The sequence below is a fragment of the Lactuca virosa genome, chromosome 4 (genome assembly GCF_052849685.1).
Source record: "Lactuca virosa cultivar CGN04683 chromosome 4, Lactuca_virosa_CGN04683_v6, whole genome shotgun sequence".
Lineage (NCBI taxonomy): Eukaryota > Viridiplantae > Streptophyta > Magnoliopsida > Asterales > Asteraceae > Lactuca > Lactuca virosa.
In genome coordinates, this window is record NC_136429.1 from 70,372,131 (window position 1) to 70,386,911 (window position 14,781).

Here is a 14,781-nt window from a genome sequence, read left to right on the forward strand (position 1 = left end):
TATATGTATCCAATTAGTCTTTAAACAACTAATTAACAAAGTTAAGACATCCTAGGACATGTAAAACACTTTATATAAGTGTTATAAGTGCTAAGGATTGCATCTAAGTGTTGTAGGACATTGCTATTGAGTTTAGGGTTCAAGGGAACCCTTTACATGAGTTTACGGTTTTATGACCATAACTCATTGAGTTTATGGTCGTAAACCCATGAGTTTACGGCCGTAAACTCATGTCCTTTTGACTATTTGGTGTTTTGAAGGTTTATAAGTCCCTAAAAGCATTTCTACTTGATGGTTAAGCCTTTGGAAGAGGTTAGGGCACCATTTCACTCCTTTGAGGAGTTTACGGTCCCTAGACCATTTGTCCTTGGGTTTACGACCGTAAACCCTTATGGATTATGGTATTTTGATGTTTTCAAGTCCTAAACATATTAAGGAATGAGTCTAGACTAGTTTCCAAAACTAAGGAAGGGACTAGGGCCACTTTGGCCCCTTAATTAGGGTTTACGGTCCAAGGTGTTCTTAGACCGTAAACACCTTTGATCTTGGGTTTCAATGGTGTTTTCTTGTTGTAAAGAAGTGTATCAAGCCTTAACATACTCTAGGATAGAAGTACTTACAAGATAAAGGCTTGAAATGATCCAAAAGTCCAAGAACACTAGTGTGTGTTCTTGGTGTTCTTGGTGAAACTTGAAGATTGAACCTTTTGGAATGATTTCATGGATAGAAGTGTGTTAAAACACTAGATTAAGTAATATAACCACTTAATAGGACTAGAAACACTTACTAGATGAAGATCTTGAAGAAATCTTTGGATGATACTTGAGAGAGTTTGAGATTTGTTCTTGAAAGGTGGAAAAATGGTAATATACGACTAAGTGTCACTTATATACCCCCTTCCTTAGGGTTTACGGCCGTAAACTCTAAACTTTTGATGTGTCGGGACTTTATCGTTGCACAATAAACCCTAGGGCATCCTCTCTCCTGATATCTCCTAAAGTGTTAATCCTAAAATACTCAAACTTATTCCAAAAAGTCTGAAAATTAGCATTAACTGTTTTGACTTCTGATGAATTGAAATATTATACAGATTAGAAATTTCGGGTTGTCACACAAGCCGGGACAAATCAACACAGTCGAGCTATATTTCCTCTATTGCATGACTAGCAACCGTTGGTCATGCCTCGGTTTCGCAACCTTTTTCTTGGATAAATGTGACAGCATACGCACGAAGACCACTTGCGACATTTGCATTGGAGGTCTCATTACCCTCATTGGTTTGGGTGTGGGTCTTCAATTTCCAGAGTCCGAGTATGTACCAGTGGATGACCCACCTCTCCATCTCCTCGACTACTTCGCTCTCACCCGGATGTAATTATTGGTACCTATCAACAATCTTCAGTACTATTGGCTCAATCATGCGAAGGAATCAGTTTACACCTTACCTAATATAAGCGTATCCGCCTTTACCACCAGCGACCCTGAAACATGGTTCTTGCCCGAAGAGTTACATGATGATGATGATGATGCAGGAGCTGATGATGACATGCAGGTAGACACTGGCCATGCTGGTAGCCCATTTGAGGCCGAAGACCATTATGACCTCTCAATCCAACAATTGCTGCCACCCTATTATGCTCAGCCTTCGGGAGCACACTTCGAGCCACAACATGAGTACCCGTCCTATCAACAACACAACGAGCCCGAGCCCGAACCCGAGTATCCTCTTGATATATACGCTCAGCTTGCGGCCTTGCGCCTCGAGGGCAACCGGAACACAACAGTCATTCGGCGCATCGAGGAGCAGCAAGCTCGCACCAACAACTACTTGGAGGATCTTTGGTATCATTTTCAGCCCGACAGCAGTTACCGTCCTCACGAGCCTCCTCCACATTGATTGCGGTATGATTCTTCCTTACTCTCATTCTAAGCATTGAGGACAATGCTTAATTTTAAGCTTGGGGTGAGGTATTCTTATATTTTAATTTTTATAGCATTTAGGTTGTATATAGTTGCATTTAGAGTAAGGCATTTAGGTCATTCATAAAAATTGCATAAAAAATAAATAAATAAATAAATATTGCATATTTTATTTCCTTCTTTTCTAATCTTCATACTTTTTAGATGCATCCTAGTTTAAGTTCATGTATTTTTGTTCTCTCTTGTCTTCTCATTCCTACAGGTACCATAGCGCCGAGTCATAGGTATTGAATCATAGACTGATCCCGGGTCTTGATATGGAATTCCTTGTATTTGATAAATGGGACACGTTTTGAGCCTTACAGACCACTTTGATACCGCTTGTGTCGGGGTCAGATGCAGGTAGCTTGATTGGGTCTAGGTGCGGAGGGATGTGGTTGGTCAAACCGATGTGTGCGAGCAAAAATTAACCCGGTATGGTATTTTGAAGATATTGAAGACTCGCATCTTGGTTTTGGGGGGAATACCCCTTAGTACTCGCGAGTCTCGTCCGAGCCTTACTTAGTTAGATTCTCACCACCTTTTTAAGATAGGTCATCATTTTTCTAGGGGTCTAGAGTAGATAGTTAGATAGATTTTGTTTATCACACCTTGCATTGAGGTGCTTGATGAACTTTGAAGTGGGTCCCCCAATTCACATCTTTTGGGACAAAGTTTTTTCGGTAACACCCATTTTTGAGTCATAAAAAGGGAATAATTTCTTTCTTCTTTCTGCTTTTCTTTCCCATGACGACTAGGAACGGGCAAATCAACAATTTCACTTCGAAGTTCGGACCTCAACCGATGCTTCTTCGGCCAAATACGATATACAAGTGGGACCTGCACTATGCGCAAGCTGTGCGAAAAACCGCTTCTTTTTTCCGGTTCTGAAACAACTTGGGCAAAATAGGGTTCTACCGGGAAACCATGGATTTTTTAGTTTTCGCCATTGGTTACAATTTCTAGTCCTCATCTATCTGGTATTTCATCCATTGTAGGTTCTATCAATTTTATAACAACTATCTCTAACATGCGTGGACCTGGAATGACTATGCATAGATCACCCCTATTTGTGTGGTCCGTTCTAGTGATAGCATTCCCACTTTTATTATCACTTCCGGATGGTCGGAGCCTTAGGAATAAGAACAATTTGCATGGCATTTACCTGTCTTACAACACTAGGATCAAGAAAGACGGATTTCACCATGGTTCCACTGGCTTTTATCTTGGTACATTGTCAATGATCATTAGGTGTTCATGTTAGCCTCCATCCTATATTACATGGTGAAATTCCTTAGACCTTCCAAGAAGAAAACACAAAAAATGAAGAAATTGGAAAAGTGAAGACAAAAAGAAACAAAGAAGAAAAATGAATAAAAAGAGCAACACAAAAAGAAGAACAAGAATCCAAGTTCAAGACTATATTTCTTCTAAAAAAAAGAAGAAGAAGAAGAAGATCGAGCTACAAAGAGGCTGAAGACCAAATAACAGAAGTTCAAGATTGAAGATTTAAGTTGTTAGGTTTAGCTTTAGGATGAGTAGAACTTTTATTATTTTATTTTATTTTTGATTTTTGGTGAGAAACGGCTATGACGATGAGATGGTAGATTGTAAAGGACAGTACAGGGAGAAGCCTCTGAAGCCGGATATTTTCCCAGAGACCGCGCTGCAAAAACCCTATTTCATATTATACACTTTAGCCTGACAAATTTAGAAATCATCGTGTGTGAAGAGGCGCCTTTCCTTCATGCACTATGGTCTATATTGGTGATTTAAAGTGCCCCCACTGGGCGCATCCTCGGTTTCCTTTGTCTTGCACACCGTGACTACATCCAGTCGTGATCTATTCGCCCTTCAAGTGGTTCGAGAATGTGGTTTATGGCTCTAAAGCGGGGAACATTTTGAAGATGTGTAGGGTCCATGAAAGACTGATTCGGACCATGTTGACTGATGTTGACCAAGTTCTATGGTATCTTTCTTTTTCCCTTTTAGTTTAGCTCATCCCGAGCTCATTTTAGTCTTGTTCTAACTTGAGGACAATTTAGGTTTAAGCTTGGGGTGATTTGATAGCTTATTTTATTTCCTTATTTTTATTAGTTTATTTTAGATTTTAGATCTTTTTATCAATATTGCATTGTATTTTATTTACTTTCTTTATCATGGATCGTACCGGTGACTTTTCATTTTGCATGAGGTATATTGTAGGGTTTTGGAGCTTGTTGCGGTTGTGGATTAGCTTGGAATGGGCTTGAGGCATTATTGGGCATTGCGGATCCATTAAAAGAGATTTGGGCTTAAAAAGCTAAAGACTTGGATGAATTGGGCTTGTGAAGATGGACCATGGATTGTTATTTTGGGCTTAGAGCATCCATATTTGAAGCTAGAAGATGATTGGTTAATTTGAATCATGTGGGATATGGAGGGGACCAAGGGAATCTTTGGTAGTGGAATGGTTAGTGGAGGAAAAATAAGCCAATAGCATTCCAGCAATATTTGCGAGGGTAGATTTTTGCGCGCGCGGGTACCCGCGCAACTGCACAGTTTTGGGCATTTTGGTCATTTGGCTTACCATTTACCTTGGGGGTTGGATATTTCAACTATCACTTCGATTTTCCACCATTAGAGACCAGAAGAGGCGATTTTGGGAGCTTGGATACACAATCTTCTTATCTTCCAAAGTAATTGTTAGTTTCTTGATGCAATTAGACTTTTGTGATTGTTATTCTATTGCCATGAGTGGCTAATTTCTCTATTTTGGTAGACCTTGGCTAAATCCTTTGAATGTTTGTGGGTTTTTGAAGGATTTATGCTTATTTATCATTTATCTTATGTCTATGATTCTAGTTCATATTTCCTATGCTTGTTTAATGCTTTGATCATGAGCTTAGTACTTGAATAAGCAATTGTTGGTTTATTTCTTTGGTTTAGAATTGAATCATTGAATTTACTTAGAACAAGGGCTTTATGATGGTAGAAATCATCTCTAGCTTATGAATCATAACTCCTTTTATGGATGTGTAAGCATTGACATCCTGTAGGAATTTGGGATTCCTTCATTCTTAAGGATAATCAACTTGTTGGATTCAATTGCTTCAATTGGATCCTTGATTTGGATTAAGAATGTGTGTTGTGGGCTTCCCCAACCTACATACAACTTATGAGGTATCTTGGCATATCATGCTTCATGATTGCTATAACCAATTTGGGATGAATTATAAGCTTCATATTAAATTCTAATGATAAACACACAAATGTTCATTGAGTTGAATTGCCTTGGTTTACCAATTCTCTCCAATATTTGAGCATCTCATCACCTTGCTTAATTGCAAGTTTTCTAGTTATTCAAGTCTTTTAGTTTTGAAGAAATCATAACAGCCCCCTTTTAGTTTAATTGTAGTTAGTTAGTTTATTTACACTAGTTCTTTTAGATTGCATTGGTGATTGAATGCAACCATTTCCCCGAGGATTGATACCCCTTTTTACCGTTATATTAGCTTTTATTTCCAATCAAATGGTGTAATTTGCTTGGTGGACTTGACATCCCATCATTATGTCGAATGGTTACATGGTTGGCCTATTAAATGTTGTTGAGATTGTTAGAATCTAACGGGAGTTGGTGACATATTGTTTGGGTTGTCACAGTACATAGGAGAATGAAAACTATGTAGAGTCTGCATAAGAGTTATTCAGCTCGGTGTCGGTCCAATCTTGAGTTTCAGGTAGGAGATTTTGTGCTTCTAAAGGTGTCACCTTATAAGGGTTTATCCGATTTCATAATGTCACACCCCGAACCAGATGGCAGAAAGTCCAGGGGCTGGGGTGACTTTATTCTTGTAGTATCATCACAGTGTATATAATTGAAACAAAACATCATCATCATCACACATGCAATATTACAGCTGTCATTGTTTACATCAAGTATTGTATTTCAATATTACATGCCAAAATATCCAAAGTATGATGCTAACAAAACACAACAAAATATCCAGGTATTCTTGCTGACCAACCTGCTCAACGATTTCCTGAGAATACAAGTTAATTTGAAAAGGTCAACATATATAATGTTGGCGAGTTCATAAGCTTGTTTGAGTAAAATTGTTTTGTACGACTTTGTAAACACCAGGAAATCTGATATTTTCTGAAAAACGGTTTGAAATGTTTGTGTCCGATCTTGTATTAATGCATGTTTTTTTAATGTTTATGAGTGAATGAAGTAAATGATCCCATGCAACCCGATGTTGTCTGTTTATAAAACGTTGTGATCTCAACACCCTAAGACTGAGTACTAGTGTGTGTATGTTACCGCGTTATCAACAGATGTTGTATTCCGCAAATTTTATAATGGAGTTAATTCCTCTATGTGAGTCGTTATAACCATACTTGATAATGACCAACACGCCTGTCATGACGTTTTTCGGACGCCGACGTGTTTAAGGCAAGGTTTCTCACCCTAGACTGGCCTAGTCTAACTATAGCGAACACCTCAGGTGTGGGGTGTCACCCCCGTATAGATCTATACACAAACTCCTGCTCTCCCTCCAAGAGACTTTGGTTATAACTACAAGCTACGGTTGTACACTCGATAGGTGTCAAACGAAATATCTCACAAGATCCTTAACTAAATTTACGCGAATATGAAATTGCACAGTGTATATTGTTTTCGGGTATGTATTTAGTTTTCAAAGCCCAACGAGTATGTATGTGAATGTGTGAAGTCAACAAGCATGCAGATGGACCGCGAAGGCCCAATAAACATGTAAGGTATATTTTAGGCCCAATAAACATGTAAAAGGACAACTAAGGCTCACTAAACATGTAAATTATATTCCAGACCTAATAAGCATGTAAATTGACAACTAAGGCCCAATAAACATCTAAGGTATAATCCAGGCCCAATAAACCTGTAAAAGGACAACTAAGGCCCACTAAACCTGTAAATTATATTCCAGGCCCAATAAGCATGTGAATGGACAACTAAGGCCCAATAAACATGTAAGGTATAATCTAGGGCCAATAAACATGTTAAAGGACAACTAAGGCCCACTAAACATGTAAATTATATTCCAGGCCCAATAAGAAGTGTAAATGACGTATTTGATCTGTTTGTTGTTACGTTGGTTGTTAAGCTTAGTTGTTTACCAAAATGACATAAAAGGCCCACTTTTTATGAAAAGGCATTTTTGTTCCTTAGAACCGAAAAATAACAATTTAGGCACATTTTTAGTAAAAGTGACACTTTAGATCCTTTAAAACCAAAAGTTTACATTTAGGAGCTTAATTCGAGTGAAATAACATTTTTAACCCCACTTTTGTCAAAAATCATTTTCGGCCCAAAAGCATAGAAATTATCCCTTTTTGGCCCAAGTTTGGTAAAATTACCATTTTCAGCCATTGTAACCGAAAAATTACATTTTTGGCTCAACTTTGTTTAAAATGACACTTAAGCCCACAAAAGCCCAAAAATTTACAATTTTAGCCCAAAAGCCGTGAAAGCCCAAAATGAGGCCCATTTGTGAAAGTTTACCCTTTTAGCCCTTATAAAATTATAAATACTATAAGGATACATATTTATTCAAATAAATCCTTTCTAGCCGTGAGTTATGCAAAATAACATCACTTTTGATTATTTTGTCATTTCTGGCCCTCTTATGTAATTTTTCCTAGTTTTAAACATCCTTGTAATGTGTTAAACCTTTTCTTTGCATAATATGTTGTATCAAGTGTTATGTCCACAAATATCATCATATTTTAGTATATTTTCGAGTTCATGATGTTTATAACACATAGTCACACTTATCTCATGAAAAACACAAAAAATCATGCATATACACATAGATCTACACAAAACAACTGGTATTCTCCCCCAAAACATAGTAAAAACCGAAAATAGGGGGTATGAACTCACATTGGTTTGATAATTTCAGTTTTTGATGAAGAATGAGAGAGATCTCGGCCCTAGTAACCTTTCTTGAGTAGATCTCGAACTTATGTGGTTTCTAAGGAACATGGATCATGAAATGATGTGTTAAGAGAAGTAAGTTTAACATAAACATGAACTTAAACCCCTTGAGTGGAAGTAGCTTACCAAGATGAGTGGATTTTGGATGAAGTGCTCGAAATCACACAAGCACACACGATTTCTTGGAGTTCTTGGAGGAATATGAGACGAAATTCTAGTATGTGTTTCAAGTTGAAGTGAGAGTGGTGGTGAGGAGTGATTCTCGGCCTAGGTTAAGAAGAAGAGGGAAGAGAGAAATGAGAGTGGTAATACATGGAGGCATGAGATCTCCTAGATAATTGTGTGGTAAAATGCATGGTTAACTAAGGGATAATAGTGAGGTGTCAACTAATTATGTCCACGAAATTTTCCTTTTTTTATATATAGCCGAGAATTTGGGATGGCAGGGAAAAGAAATTTGAATGTTGGCTTAGAATTGGAACAACAACTGTAAATGTATGCCCCAATAAGTAAGTTTTCGGCCCATTGGGCCCATATGAGAGTTTACGGCTCAAAATGATAAAGAATTGGGTTTACGGCCCAATAAGGCCCATGAAGTCAAGTGACATATTTTAAGTCCAATAAGGCCCATAAAAAGTCTTATGGCCGAAAATGTTATATTTTAATGAATGTGGGTCCAATTAGGGCCCATATAAGGATTCTTAGCCCAAAATAACCAATTTGTGAGTTTATTGGCCCATTAGGTCCAATAAATGATTTCTAGCCCAATAGGGGTTTGAACTGAGAAATTAGGGTTTCAAACCCACAATTGAGTATATGAGATGTATTGAATTAAGTTTTTGAACTTCACGAGTGAGTTTTGATTCAAATGATTAATTTTGAATGAGCATAGTACATGACATCAATTTAGATTACAAGTTATACAAGAGTTGATTACAGATAGACATAATTTCCAAGCCAAAAATGCTAGTTGTGAGACATAAGCAGGGCAAGTTCATCCCCAATTATTTTAGACTCTTTAGGGTTATTGCTCGGATTTTACATGTTAGTTTCCATTAATGGAGTCGGTTACCAAAAAGTAACCATATATCCTTCTAACCCACATGCTTCCTAAAAATTGATCACCTGAAAGAATAAGTTATTATAAAACACTAGGTCACTACGCAAGGATTACCACCACAAGAAGGGTCAATGAGGCAATTATAGAGGAAAACAGAGAGAACAATGGAAACCATGGCGGAAATTATTGTGGCGGAATTTTTGGTCAAACCAATATGGTTGGGTTACCAAATCAGTTTGTTACAATGATTAAAACCAACATGGTCGAAAATTTTACGGATTGGTGGATTAATACTAGAGCCACAAAACTCATTTTCAACTCTCACACCCTGTTCTTTACGTACCAGAAGGTTGATGATGTTGAATCAATGTATTTGGAAAATGCTACTGCTACCAAAATTAAAGGAAATAGAAAGATAGTTTTGAAACCCACTTGAGAAAAAAAATGTACTCAGTGATGTATTTCACGTTCCCTCTATTACTAAGAATTTTGTTTTAGGCCCACTTCTTAGAAATAACGGATTCAAAATAGTGTTTGAGTCTAATAATTTTTTTTTCATTATGGGTGGAACATATGTTGAAAATGGCTACGTCAGTGAGGGGCTCTGCAAATTAGTGTCCTACTTTTATACTTGTAACGCTGGTTGTAATACCGGTTTCCTAGAATTGATCAGTTTAAGATTCGGAAGTTTTAAAGATAAGGTTTGTAAGGAAAGGCTTATGTCACGATGTGGTGTGTTGATAACTAATATTTGCATATTTAGCCATATATTTAGTATAGATTTTTATCAATTATTAGCTAATTATTTGCATATTATGGACAAAAGGTACTTAATAATGTTTGAATTGTATTTTCAGTCCAGAAGTCATGCTCGGGAGCAAAAAGGAGGAAGGAGATGCAATTAGAAGCTGCAGAATGAAGAAAGGAGTACAAACCTGAAGCTACTCGGCGAGTCCAATCGTCTACTCGACGAGTTTCCACGAAGATTCGCGAAGCAGCACATAAAGTCCTTACCGTACACGGATTCGTCAAGGGTACTCGGCGAGTCGGTTGTCTACTCGACGAGTAGCCCCTGTTTTGAGTTATCTATAAATAGAAGCAATAAATCCTATTGGAGGATCTTTCTGGCTTTTCTGGAGAATACTTTGCGACTAAGGAAACCCTTGGAGACCTGGAGAACATGAGAAAAACCCTAATCTCTCATTCTTAGAAGATTCAAGGCAACTTAGGTTTAATTTTCCACTTTATCTTTGAATTGAACAATGTTTGAGTTGATTACTTTCGTTTGTAGCTTTTTGACTACTGTAATCATGAGCTAAATTTACTAGTTTCTGTTTAGGGAAGACAATTTTACTCTTATGGATTAATTTTATGGTTTGATTAATTGTTAATTGGTGATTTTGTTAAATTAAGCTTGTTAAAGATCCTTATGCATTAACCATAACTATTCTTTGTTAATAGGAAGGCAATTAGGCTGCATGAACATCTCTTAATTGTTTACCTCATATGATTTATGTGAACACTTTGTTATGTGCCTAGGACTAGTGAATATGAAACTAGGATTAATTAGAGAGTGGGTAAATTAATGTGTGAGCTTGTTGATAAACCAACAACAAGAGGCTAATTGAATTAGTAATTTGATTAACCAATTACAAGTCTTATTTAATCCGAATAATTGAACTAGGGAATTAAGTAGCATAAACACTTGATCACTGTTTAAATTAATTGATTTTCTAAGGATTGGTAATAGCGAATGCGAATCTAATCACTTTAATCGGTAACCAATAACAATTAATCTATTGCTTTTCCATAAAATTAACCATAGGAGTGAATGAGTTGAACCTAAGCAGAAACCTTTATTAAATTTGGTGAATTTTTACTTGGTTTTAGTTGATTAGTTAATTGCATGTTAGTTAATGCGTCTAAGTTTCTAGTCTTGTAAAACTAGAGAAAACCCTTTTACTTTTATTACTTGTTGGTTAAAATTAGTTATTAGGTTAATTTACGTTCCTCGAGTTCGACACCCTACTTATTAAACTATACCACTAAAAGACAGGTTCATTGCCTTTGTGTGTTTAAATTATATTCTTAGAGTAGGAATAAAACAAGTTGGTTTTACACACATCAAGTTTTTGGCGCCGTTGTCTGGGAACGGTTCAAAAATTAATTCTAATTTCTAGTTTTATCAATCCTTTGTGTGAGCTTATCTTGCACAAAGTTATTTTTTTTAGTAATTCAGTAATTAGGTTAAGTTTTAGTTTTTAATTGTTCTTATTTGTTTTTATTTGTTTTTAGGCTTTTAGGCAGTGTACTCGCTGAGTGCAGTCGAACCTACTCGGCGAGTTCAGTGCTAATTTCCAGTTCGTTTTTATTTTCTTTCTGTTTCGTTTTTGTTCTTTTTACGCTTTTTTTTCTTACTTTTATTGCAGAGTGTTTATGACCAGAGGAGGCAATATACCTTTAACTCCACCACTTGAAGACCCGGAAGCTACTTTAAGGAAGAACAAAGGTAAAACCGTTGGAGAATCCGCTTCTTCAAAGAACTCACCTTTGAAGAATCTCAAATCCGTTTTTAGCAAGAAAAAGACCAGTAAATCAGGAGCATCCAACACCTCTTCCTTGGCAAACGAAGACCCAATCAAGGAAGACATCGTATACGAATCCGAAAAGGAAGAAAGCGAATTTGAAGAAGGTAGCGATCTAGAAGGAGGATTCGGCGGCACCATGGCGAACATCGACGAAGTTACCATGGGTGAGTGGAAGAAGAGGATGTGTGAAGACACCAGTCCAGGACACGTGCAACCCGCAATTCCTGAAAATGCCAACTTCGAACTTAAAGGCCACATACTCGCCCAACTTAAAGAAATTTCGTTCTATAGAAAAGATCACGAAGAACGCGTACAAGCACCTAGAAGAGGTCAATGATATAGCCGATTACTTTAACTTTCCTAATGTGGCCCGCGACACCGTTCTGCTTCGCATGTTACCAGTCACATTTAAAGGCGCTGCAAAAGATTGGCTAAAATCACTCCCTCCAGGATCCATCACCACATGGGCTAGAATGAAAGAAGAGTTTATTGATCAATTTTGCCCACCATCAAAGATAGCCAAGTTGAAGAAAGCTATAGCTAATTTTGAGCAACAAGCCGGAGAATCACTTTATGAGGCGTGGGAGAGGTACAAAAGCTTACTAAGGAATTTCCCACATCACGATCTTAATAGTCAACAAGAAGTCTCCATTTTTTATGATGGAGTAAACGTGACAACAAGGCAATTACTTGACTCGCAAGGACCGCTCACAAAGAAGGCACCCCCGGTGATAAAGCAACTAATTGAGGAATTCTCTAAGCACTCTAGAGAATACCACAATCCAAGGAATGATGTGACAAGGGGATCAGCTTATGCAGCTTCAGAAGATTTGTCGGCAGTTATGGCAATGTTGAAAACCATGGATATGAGGATGGACAAAATGGATCAAACAATCCATGCTATTCGGGTAGGATGTGAGAATTGCAATGGGCCTCATCTAACAAGAGATTGTGATTTGGACGAGAACGGGAATAAGAAAGTGCAAGTATGCTATTCTAGTGGTGATAGATTTGATGACGATTGGCGAAAACCTAAGAAAGAATGCCTTCCTTATGATGAGTACAAGAAGGCGAAGGAGGAGAAGTATATACAAAAGGCAAGGGGTTTTTACCAAAAGGAGGAGCCGGTACAAGAAAAGAAACCAAATTTAGAAGAAATACTCACTAAATTTGTAGCTGCATCCGAGAAAAGACACAATGACCACGACGCTGCAATACAAGATACAAGAACAATATTAAGGAATCAACAAGCATCTATTCACAACATTGAGAAGCAGCTGGGGCAACTTGCCCAACAAATAAATCAAAGAGCACCGGGAGAACTTCCTAGTAATACCGAAAACAATCCACGAGGCGCACATATAAATATTGTGACAACTAGGAGTGGAAAGATAATTACTCCTCTGACCCCTATTCAGAACGAAGATCCGAAGCTGGTAAAAAAGGAGGAGGCAGAAGAGCAGAACCAAAATCAGACCCAGCTGAACCCAGACACTACTCGCCGAGTCCAGGATATGGACTCGACGAGTCCGACACCTGATCAAAAAATTAAGTCTCCTGCTAAGCCATATCAGCCTCCACTGCCGTATCCAGCCCGAGCTAGACAAGAAAAGAATGAAGAAGACTACCAAAAGTTTCTAGAACACATAGAGGATCTTCAAATTAATATACCATTCATAGAAGCGGTTGCACAAATGCCAAAATACGCCAAATTTCTCAAGGAGCTTCTAACTAATAGAAAGAAGATGGAAGAAGTGAAGAAAGTAGTTCTAAATGAGAATTGTTCAGCTGCCATGTTGAACAAACTACCGAAGAAGAAGGGTGATCCGGGAAGCTTAACCTTGCCTTGTCAATTCGGAAATTTAGCCACCATCTATGCATTGGCTGATTCAGGGACGAGTGTAATCTCATTCCATACTCATTTTTCAAGAAATTAGATCTCCCGGAGCCAAGGCCAATTCGAATGGCAATTCACCTAGCAAATAAAACGGTTACATTCCCAAGGGGAATATGCGAAGATCAATTGGTGAAGGTTGATAAGTTCGTGTTTCCCGCGGACTTTATAGTGTTAGACATGGAAGCGGATCCTCAAGTCTCGATCATTCTTGGAAGACCTTTCCTTAACACCGCAAGCGCTATAGTTGACATGCGAGATTCCAAACTTACTCTACGGGTGGGGGACGAATCAGTCACTTTTGGGGTTGATCAAGCCATGAAGCACGCAAGGAGTAGTGATGACACAAAATTTTAGATTGATATGTTGGAAGAATTAATGGAGGAATGGAATAATGAAGAACCAAACTGTCACACCCCAAAACCAGAACGGCGGAAACGTTCTGGGGTGGAGGACGTCATGTTTAGTATCATAAGACATGCATCATAGTAATCAAAGTAATAAACAACCATTTCATTAGAAGGAAAGTGTTACAAAGTGTGTGTTCACAAAACATAGAATACAATAGCAATTAACAAACAAGACTTGAAGCTATACTGCTCCATCTTCGGGATCCCAGTGCGAGTACCAGTCTAATAGTCTTCTGAGAATACAAGTTATTTGAAAGAGTTGATCAGCAATTAAGCTGGTGAGTTCATAAGATTTTAGTGATATAAATAAATCGTAAATTCTGTTTAGAAAAGTTCGCCAGTTCCTCTTAGAAAATCCTATATTTTCTACTTTGGTGAAAGATACGTAAAAATGATTCTACAATCCTTTCTATGAGTACTAAATGGATACAAGTGATATACAACTCAGAGTAAACAAACAATCGATTGAGCGCATTTGTTCTAAGGCGGAAAGCACACATCCCATTGTTTGTTTGATCATTGTAGTATATAACCCCGGTGTATTCACTTGTTACTCATGGAGTTAATTGTATTGGTTCCTTTATATTTAATGAAAAGATTCTTTAAGAAAAACTCTTATTTCTTATAATAAAATGGTGACCACAGTGATTACTCCTATAATCACTTATTTTATACTGGCTATATATGATCTAATATCGAATAGAGAGCTAATTGGGTGAATCTGCCCTAAGCCCACAACCAAACAAGGAACAGGAAGTAAGGCGGAAAGCACACATCCAACTACCTATTGGGTATTAATGATATATATCCGTGATGTATAAACTAAAGTATTATAGAGTTAATCACCTAAGGTCCTTTAAGTTTATATTGGTTTAATAAAATGGATTAAACCCTTAACTGGTAAGTTTCTA

General features: G+C 37.6%; 1 protein-coding gene and 1 non-coding gene across 2 annotated transcripts; one reads left to right on the top strand and one right to left on the bottom strand.

Moving 5' to 3' along the window:
- The first annotated feature begins 11,958 nt into the window (after positions 1-11,958).
- On the top strand, positions 11,959-13,503 carry LOC145104601 (uncharacterized). Its single transcript, XM_079041822.1, has one exon. The coding sequence runs from the start codon at positions 11,959-11,961 to the stop codon at positions 13,501-13,503; it is 1,545 nt and encodes a 514-aa protein (XP_078897948.1).
- LOC145110521 (small nucleolar RNA R71) lies at positions 12,088-12,194 on the bottom strand. Its single transcript, XR_013709899.1, has one exon. It is a non-coding gene; the product is annotated as a small nucleolar RNA R71 (small nucleolar RNA).
- Positions 13,504-14,781: the final 1,278 nt, after the last annotated feature.

Excerpts from the sequence above, each read along its gene's own strand:
- LOC145104601 (XM_079041822.1), top strand. The coding sequence starts at position 11,959 with ATGTTACCAGTCACATTTAAAGGCGCTGCAAAAGATTGGCTAAAATCA.